This window comes from Lepidochelys olivacea (genome assembly GCF_965140295.1).
Source record: "Lepidochelys olivacea isolate rLepOli2 genome assembly, chromosome: 22".
NCBI classification, from domain to species: Eukaryota; Metazoa; Chordata; order Testudines; family Cheloniidae; genus Lepidochelys; species Lepidochelys olivacea.
This window is the reverse complement of record NC_140432.1, coordinates 5,884,974-5,904,268: the sequence shown is the minus strand read 5'-3', so window position 1 is coordinate 5,904,268 and position 19,295 is coordinate 5,884,974. Positions and strand designations below refer to the sequence as shown.

General features: G+C 54.2%; 1 protein-coding gene across 1 annotated transcript; it reads left to right on the top strand.

Moving 5' to 3' along the window:
• Positions 1–6,519: 6,519 nt before the first annotated feature.
• Positions 6,520–11,611, top strand: LOC311511376 (prostate and testis expressed protein 4-like). The gene is made up of 3 exons (XM_084611924.1): positions 6,520–8,852; positions 10,051–10,167; positions 10,668–11,611. The coding sequence occupies exons 1-3, from the start codon at positions 8,801–8,803 to the stop codon at positions 10,781–10,783; spliced, it is 285 nt and encodes a 94-aa protein (XP_084468050.1). The 5' UTR covers positions 6,520–8,800; the 3' UTR covers positions 10,784–11,611.
• The last annotated feature ends 7,684 nt before the right edge of the window (positions 11,612–19,295 follow it).

The window sequence follows — 19,295 nt, the reverse complement described above, 5'->3', positions numbered from 1 at the left end:
CTGCTGGCTCTGGATATGTGAAGATTGCTTGAAAGTCAGTCTCCCTTGCATAGGCGCTCTTATTTCAGTTTTGAGTGCTTTTACCAACCAACTGAAGTTGATTCCTTATCAGCTAAATCGATTCAAGACCTAAATTGGTGTAGGTAAGCTGGTGCAAGCCCCTAATGTAGATGCACTTAAACCAGTTTAACTTGCATCTTTTTAGCTTCCCTCAGTGGTTACTGATGCAAGTTAAAGTGATTTCAGTGACAGTTTCACTGGTTTAAATATATGGATGTTAAAGGTTGCATTAGTTTTAAATAGATTTTAAATTGATTTGGGCAAACTAGTGCAAATCTCCTAGCATAAACAAGGCGTAAGACGTGCAAAGGTGAAGGGACCTGCCCTAGAATACAGCTAGTAGAGCTGGAACTGGAACTCCAGAGTTCCTAGCCTGTGCTCTCTCCACTAGCCCACATTACTATCCTTTGCCTGAGGGAATGGTGAAATGGGATAATCAGCGAGGCAGGGGTGTGGGTGTGAATGCAGCTAACTGGGATCTCTGCTGAGTAAGGCAGAGGTATATGAGCTCCCAGCTGTGAGGACCTCGATTGTGGCTGAGTCAGTCTGGCAGCGAGTCTGTTAGTGCCATGTATGGCAAGAGTTTTCAGAGTTAGGATCGTTTTGGAAATGTCAAATTAGCACCATAAAGGCAGCGAGGTCCTAGGTGGTGGTCTTGGATTGTGGAGGCATCTTGAAGCCCGAGATGGGGGATGAGAGAAGGGCTTGGGATCCCTATAGCATGGAGGAGGCAGGCCCCGCAATTCCATGAGGTGGAGATCCACATTGGTGCTGTTGGTAGTTCTAATTGTTGCAGAAATCAGTGTTGCAGCAGGAAATTTGGTGGTGGCCAGACTTCGTTGGCTCCATGATGTTGCATCTGTCACCTTGCATAGCACAATCTGCTTGAGAAGAAAATTGGATGCCTGCTGTGTAGGGAGGAAAAACACATCAGGACAATGCACCCAGGAATGAGGGCTCCTTCCAAGATTCTCACAAGTGCCCGCTCAGTTCAACTCAGTGGCAAAGGTGGAGTGTCTAACCAGAAATAGTTTATGTACTCATTTCCTCTCTCCGCTCACAGGGCTAGACTAACATTTAGGCTAACAAGACATGTGGGCCAAGAGAGATGAGAGTGCTGACCCTCGAAAGAACATGGAGGTAAAGAACTGCTCTTGCTGCCCAGCTCTACTGTGTGAACACATATGGATCATGACAGATCAGGACTCATGGGGTTATCCACATAACTCAGTGCTGGGGCAAATGGCTAACTTCTGCTGGGGCAGACTAGAGCTTGATTTAAAGTCTTCTCCAAAGGACCACTTCCAGCAATAGCACAGCAACCAACCAACATTCTTCAGTCCTACTTTGTGAGCTCAGTGTTTGGGTACACACTGGAGATGGGGACAAAAAGCTAAGCCAGCTACTTAATGCTGGGATCCATGCTGAACCCCCAAAGTAGGTCACGTCAAGATTAAGATGTACTGCGCTCCCAGGTTCCCTCTGATAGGAAGAAGGGAGTAAACGCTGGTGTCCCAGCCACACACAACCTTTGGGTGCACTGTTCCTAATGTCGTTTCACTGGGCTACAGGATTCTTCATTTCCTGCCCTAAAGTGCTGTCCCTGGTTAAACAGCTGCCACGTTCCCCAAGGTGACTGCCTTTCAGAATTGGGTGATGTGCCCCATATAGTCTCACCTATCCCAGCGGCATGTTGTGGTTTCCATTCGTTGATTTCACCGTTTGAGCTCCTTGGATGGGGGAGGTGCTAAAGAAGTGGCCAGTACTAGTCTGTGTCCTCTGCCCGGGCAGCTCCCCTAGTTTGCCAGTGCAGCGCAGCCACTATGGCACTGCATGGTCTGCAGCTGGGCTGGGACTTGTGAATAAGGCCCCCTTTGGCCATGGGTCCAGTGTCTCCATTGACCCTCATGGGTCCTGCTGGCCCTGTTCGCATGCAGTTAAGCCGCCTTCCCAAAGCCAGTCCTCTTCCCGTCTTGGCCCTAAGATGGACCCTCCTTGGAGAGAGGGAAGTAGCTTTTCATAACCCATTACTGTCACTTCAAGCTCCTTACCCTACAGCTCTGCAAGCAGGGGTTAAATAGAATGCTGCGTAGGTAACTCCGACAGCCCTTGCCTGGACACCCAGCCAGAAGGCAAGACTCATCGCATTTCTTGGCCACAAGGGGTCACTAAGGGTACAGCATGCCTTTTCTCCCTGTCCTGTCTCATTTGGGGCCCAACTGAGAGAGAGGCAGCCTGAGCTGATATAAACCACCCCATGGGGAGTGCCCATTTTGGTACATACTGGTATAGACTCTGATGAGTTTGCAGGGCAGCCCTGGCGGAAGGTGGCAAATGCCCTGTCCTTTGATGCAGCCGAAGATGGGAATCTTGTTTTGGCAAACAATAAATCGAAGGACTTCAGCTGCAGGAAAAAGGAGGGAAAACCCACACAGAGCCAGACAGGAAGCAGTTAGCAGAGAAGGCCACAGAATTCCCCATGCACCTGCCATGGAGAGTGTGTCATGTGATGACAAAGACCACCCGCAGATGGAGCCAAAGAAGAGGCCTGTGGAGAAGCAAGCCAGGCAAGAGTCTGCTCGTGATAAAGGTAAATTCCCTGGGCTGGCAGTAGCACATGCCAATGTCCCTCCACTAGGGGGAAGCAAACGTGTTAGAGGGTATTACACAGGAGGCAGGGCTGGGCAATAGTTGGTTCCCAATCCCTAAGGACAGAGGCAGGTAACACAAAGACAAGTGGGGACTGTTCTCCCCGCGACTGCTAAGCAGTCTCTCCAGTGCCCAGAGGAAGCCAGTTGCCAGTTTCTGACAGGGTTTGGTTACACAGGAGACAAATGCTGTTAGTCACCATCTAGCAGTGAAATGCAGGAACTGTGCACGCGACACGAGGACAATCACCGCTGGACCGCTTTGTTAGCTGTGCTCCATGTCTCCAGTGGCTCTCCACAGGCAGCTTGGATATGCTGCATGGAATGGACTAGCACAGTGGGGGTGTTGGTGCTGTGATCTGCTGCTCGCAGACCTTGGAAAGATCCGGTTCATCGAGGCTAGATTACAAAACCAGAAGGGACCATAGATCATCTAGTCAGACCTCCTGTATAGCACAGGCCAGATAATTTCACCTAGTTACTCCTATTCCCTGGGCCCCCCAGGAATTCTGCCACTGCAGCCCAGGCACTTATCTTTCCAGCGCCCCCATTTTGCTTCAGGGACTCACCTGGGACACAGCAGAGCAGGGCAGAGAAGCCCAGAGCCAAGAGCTTGTTCATCTTTAGCTTCGTCTCCGTAAAGCCGCAGTCATGTGGGGTGAGTGGGGATCCTGAGACTGCAAACCTCGCTCAGTGGCTGCTGGGCAGGGCAGAACTGAATTGATATCCCCAGGGCAAAGGCGAGTCCTGGGAGGAACCAACATGCACCCCCGGGATCTTACTCGTTGGACTCTTGTCGTATGGCAGACCGGGGGCAAGACGCTCCCTGCCCAGATGAGCGGCTGCTGCTCCATAAACATGCTAATGCAGGGGTCGGCAACCTTTCAGAAGTGGTGTGCCAAGTCTTCCTTTATTCACTCTAATTTTAACGTTTTTAGAAGGTCTCTTTCTATAAGTCTTTAATATATAACTAAACTATTGTTGTATGTAAAGTAAATAAGGTTTTTAAAAATGTTTAAGAAGCTTCATTTAAAATTAAATTACAATGCAGAGTCCCCCGGACCTGTGGCCAGGACCTGGGCAGTGTGAGTGTCACTGAAAATCCGCTCGTGTGCTGCAGGTTGCCTACCCCTGTGCTAATCAGAGACTAAATTTGGCTGAAGGCCCAAGGGATGGAGGAGGCAAACTGGCTGAAGGGCCCTGCACTGTGGTGCTGGCCGGGGGAAGGGTATGATGGGAGGGCTGGTGTAACTGAGGGAGAGGAGAGAATGTGGGATCTGATCCCAAGTTACTTGGTGGGCCAGATCCTGAGCTCAGGTACACCTGTGTGAGCCCAGAGTCCCTCCCCATCGACCCGGTGTCCCAGGGCTCAGCACCTGGCCCACTGAGGTGAAGTTAGTTTATTTTAAGGTTGTTTGTACAGCAAGTTCCCATTACCGGCCATGGCCCTGTGTGACAGGGACACACGGCGTCCCTGTGAGGAGGCCCCTCGGGAGGGCGGGGAGTGTTATGGAAAAGAACGAGACTTTCAGTGCCAGCCTTGTCAGGGAGTGCTACCAGTAGGGCAGCTTTCAGAGTAACAGCCATGTTAGTCTGTATTCGCAAAAAGAAAAGGACTTGTGGCACCTTAGAGACTAACCAATTTATTTGAGCATAAGCTTTCGTGAGCTCCAGCTCACTTCATCGGATGCATTCCCATCCGATGAAGTGAGCTGGAGCTCACGAAAGCTTATGCTCAAATAAATTGGTTGGCCTCGAAGGTGCCCCAAGTCCTCCTCTTCTTTTTTTTTTTTTTTTTTTTTTTTTTTTTTTAGTAGTGCATGGAGCATCTGGCAGGATTGGGCTCTATGGGACCCGCTCGTGTGGCCCTTCCCCCCCCCCCCCCGACTTGGGTACGACACTGCAGGAACACGGGGGCCCACATCCCTGCAGAAGTTTGCAGGATTAGGACAGTTCAGGGGGAAAGGGTGGGGGAGGGGATGAAATGGGGTTCAGCTGCGGTTCACCCAGGAACTGTTTTCCAGTAGCATCCTGATAGGTTAGCAGTAGCTGTGGGTGCATGAGCTGAGAAGGAGAGACAGGGTTAAGTGCCACACTGGCAGCTAAGCCCATGGCCTCTCATGCTCTCTCCCAGCCATTGAAGACAAGCAGGGATAGGAGGGATCCCTGTGAGACCCACAGTGGGGCCTTTGGAGAGGGGCCGTTACCCACCGCCCTTCTGAGTTCTGATGCAGAAGGCTGATTGGAGCCATTGAAGCAGCTCCTGCTGGGATCTGTGTCAGCAGGTAGCAGGACTTTATGGTGCACTGTGTCAAAGGCTGCGGAGAGGTCCAGCAACAGGGGCATAGAGAGCTGACCTGCGTCCACGGCCACGAGGCTGTCGTCTCTGCTGTGCCCTGGTATGAACCCTGCTGCAAGGCAGCCCCATGTTGTTGGGCCAGCGTGGTTATGACCGTCTCAGTTGTTATAGGAGGTTGGAGACAGGGCAGCTGTTGGAAAGATCTACTGGGTTGGGGTTTGGGTGGTGAGAACTGGTCAAGCACTTGACTTTTTTAAAGGGTTTGGTAGCTGTGTCTCTCTGGAGGAGGCATTGACTAGTTCCTGATGACTCTCCTCTAATGAGATGGGATGGTCTAAGTACTATGAACCCCGAAACATACAAATGGGACAGAGTCCCCCTCACACAGAGTGGGGAGGCAAAACACCCTTTCTCCCCCTCCCCCAAACATCTGGCCAGCCCACGCTCAGCTCAGGTCTGCTCTCATGCAACCCCAGGGAGCAGAATGCTATGCTCTGGATCCACCCACCTGAGCCCGTCGAGCCTGGCTGGAAGTGAGGCAGTGGGGGGTTGTGCTGGGAGCATGGATGACAGCTGGTGGGAGTATGTTTAGCCCTGTGGAGGGGATAGCACCGGATCAGATGGAGCTGATTTGTTTGGGGACAGAGACTGTGGCTTGGCACGTCCCAAGGTCACTCTGAACCCAGAACACTGAGGAGCCCACTTTGTGTCAGGTGCTGTACGCGCAAATCATGCCGAAGCATCAACGCACTAATGTCCTAAGTGGGGCCAAAGGGGAAACAAATCTGACTGGTGCTGTCTGTGTCGCTACCTTGCTAAACTCACCCATGTGGGTAGGGACCGAATGGCTAGGCAGCAGTTCTGCAGAAAAGGACCTAGGGGTGACAGTGGACGAGAAGCTGGATATGAGTCAGCAGTGTGCCCTTGTTGCCAAGAAAGCCAATGGCATTTTGGGATGTATAAGTAGGGGCATAGCGAGCAGATCGAGGGACATGATCATTCCCCTCTATTTGACATTGGTGAGGCCTCATCTGGAGTACTGTGTCCAGTTTTGGGCCCCACACTTCAAGAAGGATGTGGATAAATTGGAGAGAGTCCAGCGAAGGGCAACAAAAATGATTAGGGGACTGGAACACATGAGTTATGAGGAGAGGCTGAGGGAGCTGGGATTGTTTAGTCTGCAGAAGAGAAGAATGAGGGGGGATTTGATAGCTGCTTTCAACTACCTGAAAGGGGGTTCCAAAGAGGATGGCTCTAGACTGTTCTCAATGGTAGCAGATGACAGAACGAGGAGTAATGGTCTCAAGTTGCAGTGGGGGAGGTTTAGATTGGATATTAGGAAAAACTTTTTCACTAAGAGGGTGGTAAAACACTGGAATGTGTTACCTAGGGAGGTGGTAGAATCTCCTTCCTTAGAGGTTTTTAAGGTCAGGCTTGACAAAGCCCTGGCTGGGATGATTTAACTGGGAATTGGTCCTGCTTTGAGCAGGGGGTTGGACTAGATGACCTTCTGGGGTCCCTTCCAACCCTGATATTCTATGATTCTATGTGTCTTGTGCTAAGGAAGTGCCTTTAAAATCTCAGTGCACCCAGCACATCACAGACTGTGCTAACAGACCCTGGCCCCCATACAGCACCCTTCCCCCTGCCAGCACAGATGGGGATGCACTGCATGCTGCAGCCTGTGCGAATGCAAACCTGTACCCCTTTTGGTCCAAGTAGTTAGCCAGTATTCGGGGCTCTGTGGGTCATTTCCATTAGGAGGAGAGACTGATGAGAGAGTCAGGTATTTCTTTGGTGCAATCCTGTTTAGTCAAAAGACTGGCCACAAAGTCCTATTTCCCTAAACAAAGCAGAACCAAACAGCAGGCAGTTTCTTTGCCCAGAAACCCAAGTCTGCGTTTCCAGCCAGCACTGTGCCCAAACAGAAGCCCTGTCTCTCAGCTTCCTGTCAGGGCCATGCTCACCCCTGCTTGTCTTGCCTGCTGATGCTGGTGCACACAGGTAGCTGCAAGCAATCAATCCCCTAGCCCCTGTGTTTTACAGTCAGTCTCAGGGAAACCTCTTAGCCCCACATAGAATCACAGAAGTGTAGGGATGAGAGGAACCTTGAGAGGTCACCAAGTCCAGCCCCCAGCCCTGAGGCAGGACCAAGTGAGCCTGAACCATCCCTGACAGGTGTTTGTCTAACCTGTTCTTAAAAACTTCCAATGAGGGGGATTCCACAGCCTCCCTTGGAAGCCTGTTCCAGAGCTACCTTTATGTCTAACTTCCCCTGGTCTTGTTCTCAGGAACAGCTGGACCGTTTTGGCTGAAACTTCCCAAGAAAATTCAGCCAGAGGCAGACACCGGTCATGGAAAATGTCAGTCTAACTAGCTAAAGTTTGGCAAAGGTATCAGCAACTGAAAACAGGGCCCTATAATGAGATGTCTTGGGCAACCGTAATAACAAGTGGGGCTAACAGCCCCTTCACCGAAGGCTGGACTATGCAGCCACCTCTTGGGCCCAGCCCAGGTTTAGGACAGGACTGGTGGATGGATCCCCTGTCCAGTTGAAACTGCCAGGGGAGGGGGTGTTTCAGGAGGTGGAATGTCATTGCTTGAGTTGGACGCCTTGGCTAATGCCAGTGAGGTCCCTCTGGGGCCTGGGCATTGGCCTCCAGCAGCCAGGGTGACAACACTAAATAGCGTGTGGCTGAGATGGTCCAAACGACTCCATAAAGGGGGCTTAGAGTGACCCTGGGACGGGCCGAGCCGCAGACTCTGTCCCGAAGCGAATTGGATCCCTCTGATCCTGCACTGCCTCCGCTGCTGGGCTAAAAATACTGATGGAAATCTGCCACCCACGTTCCCAGCATGTTCCCTCTCTGTCCTTTGCAGTGGTCAGGCTCTGGTGGGCAGATCCCCAGGGGCTCTGTTCCCTGGGCATGAGGGGGCACACACAGCGGTTGGAGGAGTTTGCACCTTTCCCAGCGCATGAGCTGAGGGGGGTGCTGCAGCTCTCCCCTCCCACGGCCACTGGGGGCTGCAGGTTTGTTTGTGAGGTTCCTGTCCTGCTCGCCCATGCCCACCATCCCACCATAATCCTGATCCCCCATCCCAGCTCCCAGTTGCCCTGCTGGTAACTGGGGACACATGCTGCCTCTTTCTCCATAACAGCTGGTGGGACTCTCTGCCTGTGGCCAGGGCGTTCTCTGTTGGAGCCACTAGCTCTGCTGCCCTCCACGTCCCAGCAGGGAGACTTTCAAGGGGGTGTCAGTCTGCTGTGGCCAACTCTACTGCAGCTGGCTCCCCTCTCCCCGGGAGTGGGTGTGTGTCTCAGCCAGGCAGACTCAGCAGCCAGCTGTGCATCGGGCCCGGTTGGAAGGTTTTATTCACAATAACGGGGCAAGAAGTTTAATGCTTAAAAAGGACCATTTATGTTCTGTGGGCATTGGGCGGGACCCTATGGGAGCCCTGGGCGACGGGCACCAGTGCAGTCCAACCCCAGCCTTTGGGGAGGGTGGGCAGCTGCCTGCCCAGAGCTGGTCACCTGAGCAGGAATCGCTCTGCTCCTGGGCTGACCATCCGATCCGATCTGGGGATATGACTGTTAATCAACAGAAACTCATGGGTGTTTCCCGCAGGATGGGCCCTGACTGGCTGCTGCCCGGCCCCACCAGGGGTAATATAAATCCGGCTGGTGTTTGAGTTGTGCCGTACTCCGCCCACTGCCCTGCACCACTGCCTGGGCTCTCACTTGCCCAGCACACCGTGCTGCTTTCCACTCCGCTTGAAGGAGAGAAAACGAAGGATGAGCAAGATGCTGGTTCCTATTTTCACAGCCCTGCTGTACTTCTCAACGGGTAAGTCCCCAAACAAAACCGACCTATTCACTCCCAAAGGGGCCAGATCCTCGGCTCCATCGGGGAGCTGGCCCTTCGACGTCAGTGGAGCTAGCTAGGATGATGTACACCAGCAGAGGAGCTGGCCTTTGTTGGTTAGGGAGAGGGATTCACATACTGTAGCGGAAGAGCAGGCTGTGCTCTGCATTAGGGACAGACGCCTTGGCAAAGCCAGGCTGGCCTAGGGAGGGCCCTGCGAGGGGACAGATAACATCAGCGTGTTCTGAAGTCAATTCAGGGAAATGGATGGGTTCACAAGACTGAGACAGGGCTGTTGAGTTGTGCAAACCAGCGACATGCTTCCCAAATTTGCCCAAATACAGCAGGGCCATGAGCTTGTTAGAAGCGTCTCTGGCAGTCGCAAAGTCCAGTTGGGCTGGATCCAGGCAGTTGGTAGAGAGAGATCTAGCCTCTTTGTGTAACTAGCAAGGGGGATTTTGAGGTGACCTGTGCAGTGAACATTACCAGTCCCTTTTCTCCAAGACAAAGAACTGGACAACGTGTGTTGCAAAATGGTGAGCGGCAGCCAGTGCCAATCACTTCCGTGGGTCACTTTGTGGTTTTCACATTATTTTAAATTCTTAATAAAATTACAGGGGCAGGAAAAGTTCTATGCTGCCACAGGGATAGTGGAATAGAGAGATCTGACTGGCTGCTGACATGCTGCACAGTGTTTTTTCCCCAGGCTCTTTAAAATACTCACTGACTCTTTCATAAGCAGTACAGAAAAACTGGAATGGGCCTTCAGATTGATTTGATTCACTCTCCACATAGAAATCACAGTCTCTGAAATATTTTGAACTAAGAGAATAAAAGCTCATTGTAACTGCAAGGACCAGAGAGAAAGGTATTTTTCCCATTCCCCCCCCACCCACCCACACTCCCCGGTTTACTTTGTTAGCATATCGCGGCCCTCTGTTTAGTCAGTTTCCGAGGCAGAGCTAGTGTGTGTATGCTGACAAGCTTCTATTTCATGAGCTTGGCTGGGCCAGTTCCCTAGGCCGATCCACACTCAGCCTTTCTTATGACAGAGGGAAGTGAGCGCTCCCTGTCACCCAGCCACGCTCCTGATCAGATGGGTGACTCTGTTTCCCCGCCCATCTCCAGTGGCCCTCTGTGCCTGGCGAGTTGTCATTCTCTTCTCTCTCCTGTCACGCAGCGGGAGCCCTGCTATGCCACATGTGTGTCAGACTGCAGCCAAACAAGATGTGCACAGGATGGAAATCGTGCAAGGCGGATCAGGAGGAATCCTGCTTCGTCCACACACACTCATTAGGTAGGTGCATGTGGCATGCACGCACCCCGCTCTCATTCCTGCTGTTTTCAGTCACCACGAGATGCCCCATCTCTGGGGCTCACGGTGCTGCCCCTGGCAGGGTGAGAACTAGGACGGTCTCTGCTAGGTCTAGAGCGAGCCCTGGTTGCCAGACTGGCAGGAGCACTGGGGAACTCCAGAGGGAGCTATGTTCAGCCCTTAGTTCAGAAAGGTGGCTGTGACACGAGGCCGTAGGGAAGAGCAGGAGGATGAGGGGTAGGGGTGTGGGAATCTCCTGAGGGCAGAGGGAGGGACCGGCAGGTGTCTTCCCCTGGAGCAATGGGAAAGGAATGGCAGGGCATGACAACGGAGCCCTGGTTCCTGGGCGTCAACAAAGGGAAAGGCATCTCAGCTGGGGATGCTCTGGCTATGGGGCTGGACCAGATGCTGGATTCCTCTGGCACAGTCCCAGGGAGGAGGCGTCTGTCCCTGTCGCCCAGGCTCTCTCTCTCTCTCTCCAGGGAACAACTTCGTCTTTGCAAAGATGGGCTGCGTCAGCAATTGCCAGGACTACGTCGTAGGCCCATACAACTGGCACATCTTCCACTGCTGCACCAAAGACTTCTGCAACGCCTAGGGGCCATGGACACCCCCTCACTTCCCACTCACGTGGGAGCAGCTGCACTTCTGGAAGAAGTCCATGTTCTCCCCTCCCCCCACATCCCTCCTGGTTTCTCTCCAGTCTGATTAAAAACCCACCAGAATCCAAGATCTGCTGTAGCTCATGCCTGCCCTCTCCTGTCCTCTGGCCTCCCCCTTCCCATGGCCCCCTCCCCTTTGACCCCTCTCCTGCCTGCTCACCCCCTGTCTGTGTCTCGCTGGCCCACTATGACTCCCTTGGATATTGGGTTTGCTGTGGTGCCGTGGGTTAAGGTGACCCATGCGCCCCCCCCGCCCAGCTGTCATTCAGAGCCCCCCTCCTCCCCAAGAGCATTAAGGGGCCCCTCTCCCTGGCAGCGCTCTGAACAGGGTGGGCAGTTTGCCAGTGGGGAAGGCTCCAGTGCCCTCCCTTGACGTTTGAGGGACGGGGACACCGTGCCTGCCACCCAGCCAGCCCTGCTCAATCCCCCCTCCATCCGCCAGGCTCCCCCGAATGCCCGGGGCCAGCCCTGAGCCTGGGGCCCGTGTAACCCATACCCCGCAGGGCAGTGCTCCCTGTTCCTCTGGCGGTAGCTGGGTGTCAGACAGAGGCTGAGGAGCCTGCCACAGCCGTGGCTAACGGAGCTGGCTGGGTCTGTCAGCTGAGGCGGTCCCGGCTCATGCGTTAAGGACCCCACCGCCAACGGCCCAGCCAGGGCCAACATATCGTCCGCCATTCCCAAAGGCCAGGAGGAACGAGGGTGGGACTGTCGTTAAGATACTTTGTGGGGTGGGAATCTTACCTCCTTAGAATTTGTTAATTACTGATTTCCCCAAATTTGTTCTGTTGTCTGCCCTACCCCCCTTTCCCCTCCCCTAATAAAGTTCTCTTTGTTTTAACCCCTGGACTCGGTCCCACCAAGGGTGCTCAGGGTGGGGTACATAGTTTCATTCATTTCTGGGGAGGGGATCAAGTCGGTGTCAGCTAAGGAGGGCACCCCGAGAACACTGAACGCAGCCCTTTTGCTGCCAACACAGGGTTACACTTAGACCCGCCCTCCCAATGGGAAGAACTTGGTTGTAATGCCACAGGGCCAGGCACTCTGCTTTACCCACCAGAGGGAGATGTCCTAGCAGAACCTCTGCCATCTTTGGACACGGAGGGGTGGTGAGAGAAGCTACTGTCCCAAATGTGGGTCTGAAAATACAGTGTCCCCTGACCGTGTATGAAGAAACGAAGGCCCTGAGAGCTCCGTGAGAATCAGAGGGTTTATTGCACAAGGAAACAAAAGAGCAAAATACCACAAAGAGGGAGATAAGTGCAGTCATTTCATCAGCGAAATCTCAGCTGCAAATACAGCAAGCCAGGATCACACCTGTCCCTGGGCACAGCGGGGAGGCGGCGTTTCAGAGACAGCCGTAACCGTTACATCGCCAATGGCGGGATGTGATCAGTAGAGAGTGACCCCATTCCAGGATCACTCAGAGACCAGGGACTGCCCCAGGCACAGTGGGGGTTGGAGCACGGCAGGGAGACGGGCAGGACTCATTTCCGAGGGCAGGGGGGCTCTGGGGGATCAGCCAGGCAGGGAGCTGGGCACGCTGCGGAGGAGGAAATCCCTGCGCGCTCTGTTCTCCGGGTTCCTGTCCCAGGCGTGGCTCTGCCAGCCTGTTGCCTGGGGGAGAACCTGGTAGCGACCCTCTTACAGCCCGTCTGGAGCAGAGACCTGTGGGTTGTGCTGTGTTCACTCTGTCTCAGGGGTCTGCGCTGAGCAGACACCAGGCTCAGGGCGTCTCTGGGGCCCAGTGTACGGGGAAGCACGGAGGGAGAATTGAGTGGGTCCCACTGGTTGGCAGGTTAGGTGTCCCCTCTGCACTGCAGCCTCCTGAGCTGGCAAACTGCCCACCCTGCACAGAGCGATGTCTGGGGAAATGGGGGGGGTCCCCCTTAACATTCTCACGGGGCAGCAGCGACTCTGAAGTGACAGCTGTGGGGGAGGGTGTGTCGCCCCGATTCGGGCACCTTTAACTATGGAACAGCAGCAAAGCTCCAGAGTTTGGGTGCTGGGCCTGGGGCAGCAAGATGGGAGGAGGGCAGCCAGGCACGGGGAGGGGCCAAGGGGAAGCGGGACGTGGCCAGGGGGAGTGGGGCGGGGCCGGAGGGTAGAGCTCAGTTCCTAATTTAAACATCGTTTGTAGCCGACAGGAGTGGGGAATTGAGGATGACACCAGGGGATGGTCTTGGGTCCTGCTGGGTTTTACATGCGGCGAGGGGCGGGAGAGACTAACCTAGAGCCGGGGGGTGGGGTGAAGGGAGACCATGGCGTTCCTGCCAGGCCGGACTGCCAGCCTCCCGCTAGGCATAATCGGAGAATTTGGGGAAGGGGTTGTGGATGTTGCAGAAGTCCTCGTCTGTGCAGCACTGGGTGGTGTCCTTGTAGTAGTCGCCAGTGATCTCCGTATCCTCGCAGATGGATGTGCAGCCCCGCTCCACACGCCTGATAAAGCCCGCTGCAGAGGGAAAGAGAGTCCAGAGCCAGGTGCCAGGGACAGGCCCCTCCTGCCAGCTGAGCTGCCCGCCCCTCTGTCCAGGGCTCCTCTGTCTCCCCTTGCCACTTCCTTCGCACTGCTCCCGGGGAGGACACTTGCTGGCCCCTCTCTCTGTCCTCAGAGGACATCCGCCCCAGCGTCACAGGGTCTGTCTACGCGGCAGTCAGAGCCGTGACTGAAGCCCTGTAGACAGGCCGGAGCCAGCTCCGGTGACAACAGCAGGGCAACCACGGCAGCACTGGGCAGACGAGCCCACCCGGGCCTCTGGGTGCATCCGCCAGCAGCTAGCTGTGCGGTCACCCCTGATGCCCCAGCCTCCCGGCTCGTGCTCGCCACGCGAGCTGGGCCACCCCTAGCTCTGGCCGTCCCCGTACTCACCGGCCTAGATTTAGGGACGAATGTGGCGGCCACCGAGCGAGCAGCAGCACATCTCAGAGCCAGGTCGACAGAACACCAGGACACTGTGGCCCTAAAAACAGCCATGTAGCTGCCCCGTAGCAGGGCTGTGAGGCCCTCCCCAGCTTCCCTCCTCAGTACTGCGGCCAGCTTGGCCACAAGGGGTCACTCTAGAGCAGGGGTGGGCAAACTTTTTGGCCCGAGGGCCACATCGGGGTTGCGAAACGGTATGGAGGCCCGGGTAGGGAAGGCTGGGCCTCCGCAAACAGCCTGGCCCCTGGCCCCTATCAGCCCCCTTGCACTTCCCGCCCCCTGGCTGCCCCCCTCAGGACCCCCAACCCATCCAACCCCCCCCTGCTCCTTGTCCCCTGACAGCCCCCTTCTGGGACCCCCACCCCTAACCGCCCCCCCCGGACCCCACCCCCTATCCAACCCCCCCCGCTCCCTGTCTCCTGATTCCCCCGATGCCTATGCACACCCCCACCCCTGACAGGCCCCCTGGGACCCCCGACACATCCCTCCCTCCCCCACTCCTTGTCCTCTGACCACCCCCTCCCAGGACCCCTGTCCTGGGAGTGCCCCCCAGGACTCCACCCCCATCCAACCCCCCGCTCCCTGTCTCCTGACCGCCCTCCCGAACCTCCACCCCATCCAACCGCCCCCTGTCCCCTGACTGCCACCCAGCCAACCTCCCCCTCCTCCCGCCCCCTTACCAGGCTGCTCAGAGCAGCAGGACAGGCTTAGTGGAAAGCCTGGGAGGTGGGCGGGCACAAGCCACATTGCCCCTGCGGTGACGTGGCTGCAGGGGAGGGGGCATAGCAGGGGAGGGGATGGGGACTAGACTCCACAGCCGGCAGCTCAGGGGCTGGGCAGGACGGTCCCGTGGGCCAGATGTGGCCTGCAGGCCGTAGTTTGCCCACCTCTGGTCTAGAGTAAGGTGTTCTGCCCTCACACCCCGGCAGCTCCTAAATGGCATTTCGAGGGGCCCTTGGCTGCCCAGACTCACCTATAGTGATTTTCCGAGTAAAGCAGGATTCCCCCCGAGCCGCTGTGCAGGTGTGTTTGCCGAGCATACAGCTGCCGTCCTGTAACAGCATGAAACAGCTGTTGCACTGGAGAGCTGCAGCTGTGGGAGAGGACAGAGAAGGGAGAGTAGGAAACAAGCAGCCAGACCCAGACTGGTGACCGGACACAGACACCAAAACAGCTTCCCAGCCGCATGGAACCAGCCATTCCCCTCCCGCATATTGATGTCCTGCTCTGGTTCATTTCATCCCTCCGTGGGCAGGTCACCGCTGGGCCAGCCTGACTTTTCAGGGGCGGCTCTGTCCCTCTGCCAGGGCACGGGCTGCCCTTTAGGTAGGATACTTGGTTGTAATTGAAATGCTCTCGCTAAAGAACACAGGCCAGACCTCAGCTGATTGGACTGGCACCAGCTGAAGCTCTGCCCCACCACGGGTGGAAATCTCCCCTCTTTGGGTTTTGTTTCGGGACTTACCTGTAACTAAATAGAGCAGGGCTGGCAAACCCAGAGCCAGGATCTTGTTCATCTTTAGTTTTCTCTCTGCCAAGAGAAGGGGGCAACTGTGCGATTGTGTCAGGTACGTGAGGAGCTGAGCCAGGGCTGCAAACCTGGTGCACTGGCTCCCGGGGGAGGACAGAGATGGATTTATACCCCCGGGGACTGGGATAATTACTAATTACAATCTAATGGTCACTGTGCAGCTCAGAGCAGAACATTCCCTGCCCAGGTGAGTGGCTCTGGCAGGTGACTCCCCAGCCCTGCCTCCCCCACAGGGACGTTTTGCCAAATGTGCAAGTGGGAGGAAAAGTGGCAAAATGCCACAGCAGCTGGGAATGAGGGGTGAGACCTGTTCCTGTGTCACTGTGGAGCTGTCGGTTGGCCTGTTGGGTTCTATTTTATTAAGAAAAAAAATCAGATCAGTTATTACAATGATAAAAGTATGCACTGGGGTGAAGCATGCACTTGTCACAAATAACCAGCTCTTTTCCAGGCAGCTGCTTACAGGTAAGTGAGAAGATGCAATTGGTGAAGGACACAGAAACTTTATGAGCTTGAGATGGTACAGACAAATATACCTGAAGTAATAGAAAAATCAATGTACATAAGTTCCTGCTTTGTTCAAACTTACAGTATTTCATTGTGTGGACTTATAACCTCATGGACCATTGGAAACAAAGTGTAAGTGGAGCTCACCCTAGGAGAAGGGCACAGGGCCAGGCTTTCCATCCATTGTATAAGGCCCCAGAACCCAGGTCCATAGAGCTGATAGGTAGGTAGCAGCTCCAGCCTGCCACCCAGTAGTCACTGTGACCAGTTTGCTCTCTACTTCCCATGATCTGCTATGGACGCAGATCAATGGAAAGATCCATCTCAAGCGTTTGACAGGCAGCAGCCTCAAGGCTTCTGATTGGCTGTCTACTCTATATAAACCCAAGGGGCGGTCCTCCAGCTGCCATGATGGTTCCTGCTCTTTGCTCCTGAAGTTCAGGCTTTGACCTCGGTTTGATTTGGATTCTGCCTCCTGACTTGGACTGACCCTGGCTGTGAACTCCTCTGCTACTTCCAACCTCAGGTTTGCCCCTGCTCTGATCTTTGGCCCTGACTGCCCTTGTTGGGATCCTGACAGGCTGTCTCATGTCATCCCCTGGTGCCCCAACAGCAGGCTGGATAATCACATTTTCCTATTTTACCCTCTCATGTCTGGGTCCATCTTTGATAAGGATTCAGCCTGGTAGTACCACAGTTAAACTTCCAACCACCGATGCAAGCACTTGCATCAATTAATGTCCCCATAGTTTTGATATGTCAATGCAGACAGCTCCATTGTTAACTCATTGCAAAAGTACGCATCTGCTTGTTTGTGGTTTACGCATATATCACAAAATGCATTGCTGACCTATCACAAGATGCATATTGCTAAACTTCATAATCTTCGCTTAAGCACATAATACTTATTCCAATGAGACCTCACTCTAAGCCCTTAGTGCTTAAACCGAAGCCAATTTTTAATATGTGCGTTTTGGTTCTTCTACTGGCTGTTACAGTTGCAATAATAACCTTCATTGTTATTTCTATATGCATACTTAACAAATAGATTGTGTTTTACTCAAAACCAAGATCAGGTCAGGGTCAATGATCAACAGATGCAATTCTGTGAAGCAAATAACTATATTCCCAAACGTGCTGCCTGCCCGTCCAGCCATCCGCACGCACAGAGCCATGGCCAATAGAAGAGAGACCTTTATCATAGAATATCAGGGTTGGAAGAGACCTCAGGAGGTCATCTAGTCCAACCCCCTGCTCAAAGCAGGACCAACACCCACCAAATCATCCCAGCCAGGGCTTTGTCAAGATGGGCCTTAAAAACCTCTAAGGATGGAGGTTCCACCACCTCCCTAGATAACCCATTCCAGTGCTTCACCACCCTCCTAGTGAAAGTCTTTCCTAATATCCAATCTAGACCTCCCCCACTGCCACTTGAGACCATTACTCCTTGTTCTGTCATCTGCCACCACTGAGAACAGCTTAGCTCCATCCTCTTTGGAACCCCCCTTCAGGTATCAAATCCCCCCTCAACTCTTCTCTTCTGCAGACTAAACAAGCCCAGTTCCCTTGGCCTTTCCTTGTAAGGCATGTGCCCCAGACCCCTGATCATCCACCCTCCAGCCAACTCATCTCTCCACAAGGTTATCCTGGCATCCTCCTTTTGGGGGTTAGGAGGAAAGAAGTTGCAGCACATAAACATTACCGATGGAAGCAGAGAAGAACCAGATAGGGGAATCCTAACTCCATGCCCCAAGGGGTCTCCTAAACGGAGGATGCCAGGATAACCCTGTGGAGAGATGAGTTGGCCAGAGTGCAGTGTGCAGCTAAAGATGGAGAACAAGGGTCTGGCCATTGCAAGCTCCAGTTGGCACCTGATGATGGAATGGGGGAGAGCGCAAGGGTGGCTGCCGGTGCCCAAGAGCAGCCAGCCACCCTTGAGGACTGGGGAGCTCTGCACAATGGATCCACCCCTGGGCTCCAAGGCCAGGGATGGGCTGGTGGGTGTGAGCCCTAGTCCGAATAGCCTACATAGATAATCAGCTCAACATGAGCTCCCAGTGTGATGCTGTGGCCAGAAGAGCTAATGCAATCCTGGGATGCATAAACAGGAGACCCTTGAGTGGGAGTAGAGATTATTCTACCTCTGTAATTGGCACTGGTGCACCACTGCTGGAATCCTGTATCCAATTCTGGTGCCCACTACTCAAGAGGGATGTTGATGAATTGGCGAGGGTTCAGCGAAGAGCCATGAGAATGGTCAAAGGAAACATGCCTTATAGTGGTTGACTGAGCTCCTTGAGTCAATTTAGCTTACCAAAGAGAAGCTTAAGGGGTGACTTAAGTACAGTCGATAAGTGTCTACATGGGGAACAGTTGTTTAACAATGGGCTCTTCAGTCTAGCAGGGAGAGGTATAATACAGTCCAGTGGCTGGGAGTTGAAGCTAGACAAATTCAGACTGGAAATAAGGTGTACATTTTTAATGGTGAGAGGAATTAACTGTTGGAAGAATTTACCAAGGCTCAGGGTAAATTCTTCATAACTAACAAGTTTTGAATCCAGATTGGAAATGTTTCTGGAAGCTCTGCTCTAGGCATTATTTCGGGGCAGATCTCTGGCCTGTTCTACAGGAGGTCAGACTGGATGATCGCAGTGGTCCCTTCTGGCCTTGGAATTGATGAACTCCTGCCCCAGTTGCTTGTGGCCCACTCTCCTGCTGCAGGTGGCGGAGAGCCAGCTCAGGGCTGGGAAACAGCCCCAGAGCCAGCACCGGGCTGCAAATGAGGATCAGCCAGAGCCTGGAGCGAAGGAAGCTCTTGATTGGTTTCCGAGGGGTTGAATGGGGCGGATGAGTGGTGCCCTTTGTATTTCACATGGGGGTTTCGGGGGGAGGAAAGGGGCAGCAGAGGGTTGTATGCTGCTGTGGCTGTGAGAGAGAGCAGGGCGCAGAACAGCCTGAACTCAACTCGGGGACCAGACCCAGGGGCAGCCGAGACCCAGCAGAGACGTCTGGGCCAGCACCAGGACCGTAGCAGAGACCTGGAACCAGAGCTCTGAGCTTGCACCGTAGAGAGACTGTGGCCAAGTGCTTTAGACTCTGGCTCCATCTGTCGCTGATGAAGGGGACTGTTGCTGATAGAGCTGAGTGTTTGTATGGATAACAGCAGTGGGAGGGGTCTGCACCCCAAAGCAAGGCTGGAACCTACTGCTGGCAAGGGCATCCTCCACTGTACTCCTGAAGGATCCAGCTGAGTGATGTGCGGTCTATGGCCGTACCACCTCGTGCTGTTAGCTCTTGCAGGCCAGGCAGGATGGGGCTGGATGCTCCAAGGAATGCTTAGCTGCTGCAAGTGGGGGTGACGCAGAAGGTACTGCTGTTTCTTCTGGACCCGTCCCTTGACACGAGGGGCTAGCAGTGGGCCCGTAGTTCCAGCTTTGCCTGGTGAGTGGACTTAAAGGGTTGGCTGGTCGACTCCTTTGTTTCTCCCAGGAAA

Excerpts from the sequence above, each read along its gene's own strand:
- LOC311511376 (XM_084611924.1), top strand. The coding sequence starts at position 8,801 with ATGAGCAAGATGCTGGTTCCTATTTTCACAGCCCTGCTGTACTTCTCA. Across the intron at positions 8,853-10,050 it reads CCTGCTGTACTTCTCAACGG|CGGGAGCCCTGCTATGCCAC; the intron begins GTAAGTCCCCAA and ends CCTGTCACGCAG. Across the intron at positions 10,168-10,667 it reads CGTCCACACACACTCATTAG|GGAACAACTTCGTCTTTGCA; the intron begins GTAGGTGCATGT and ends CTCTCTCTCCAG.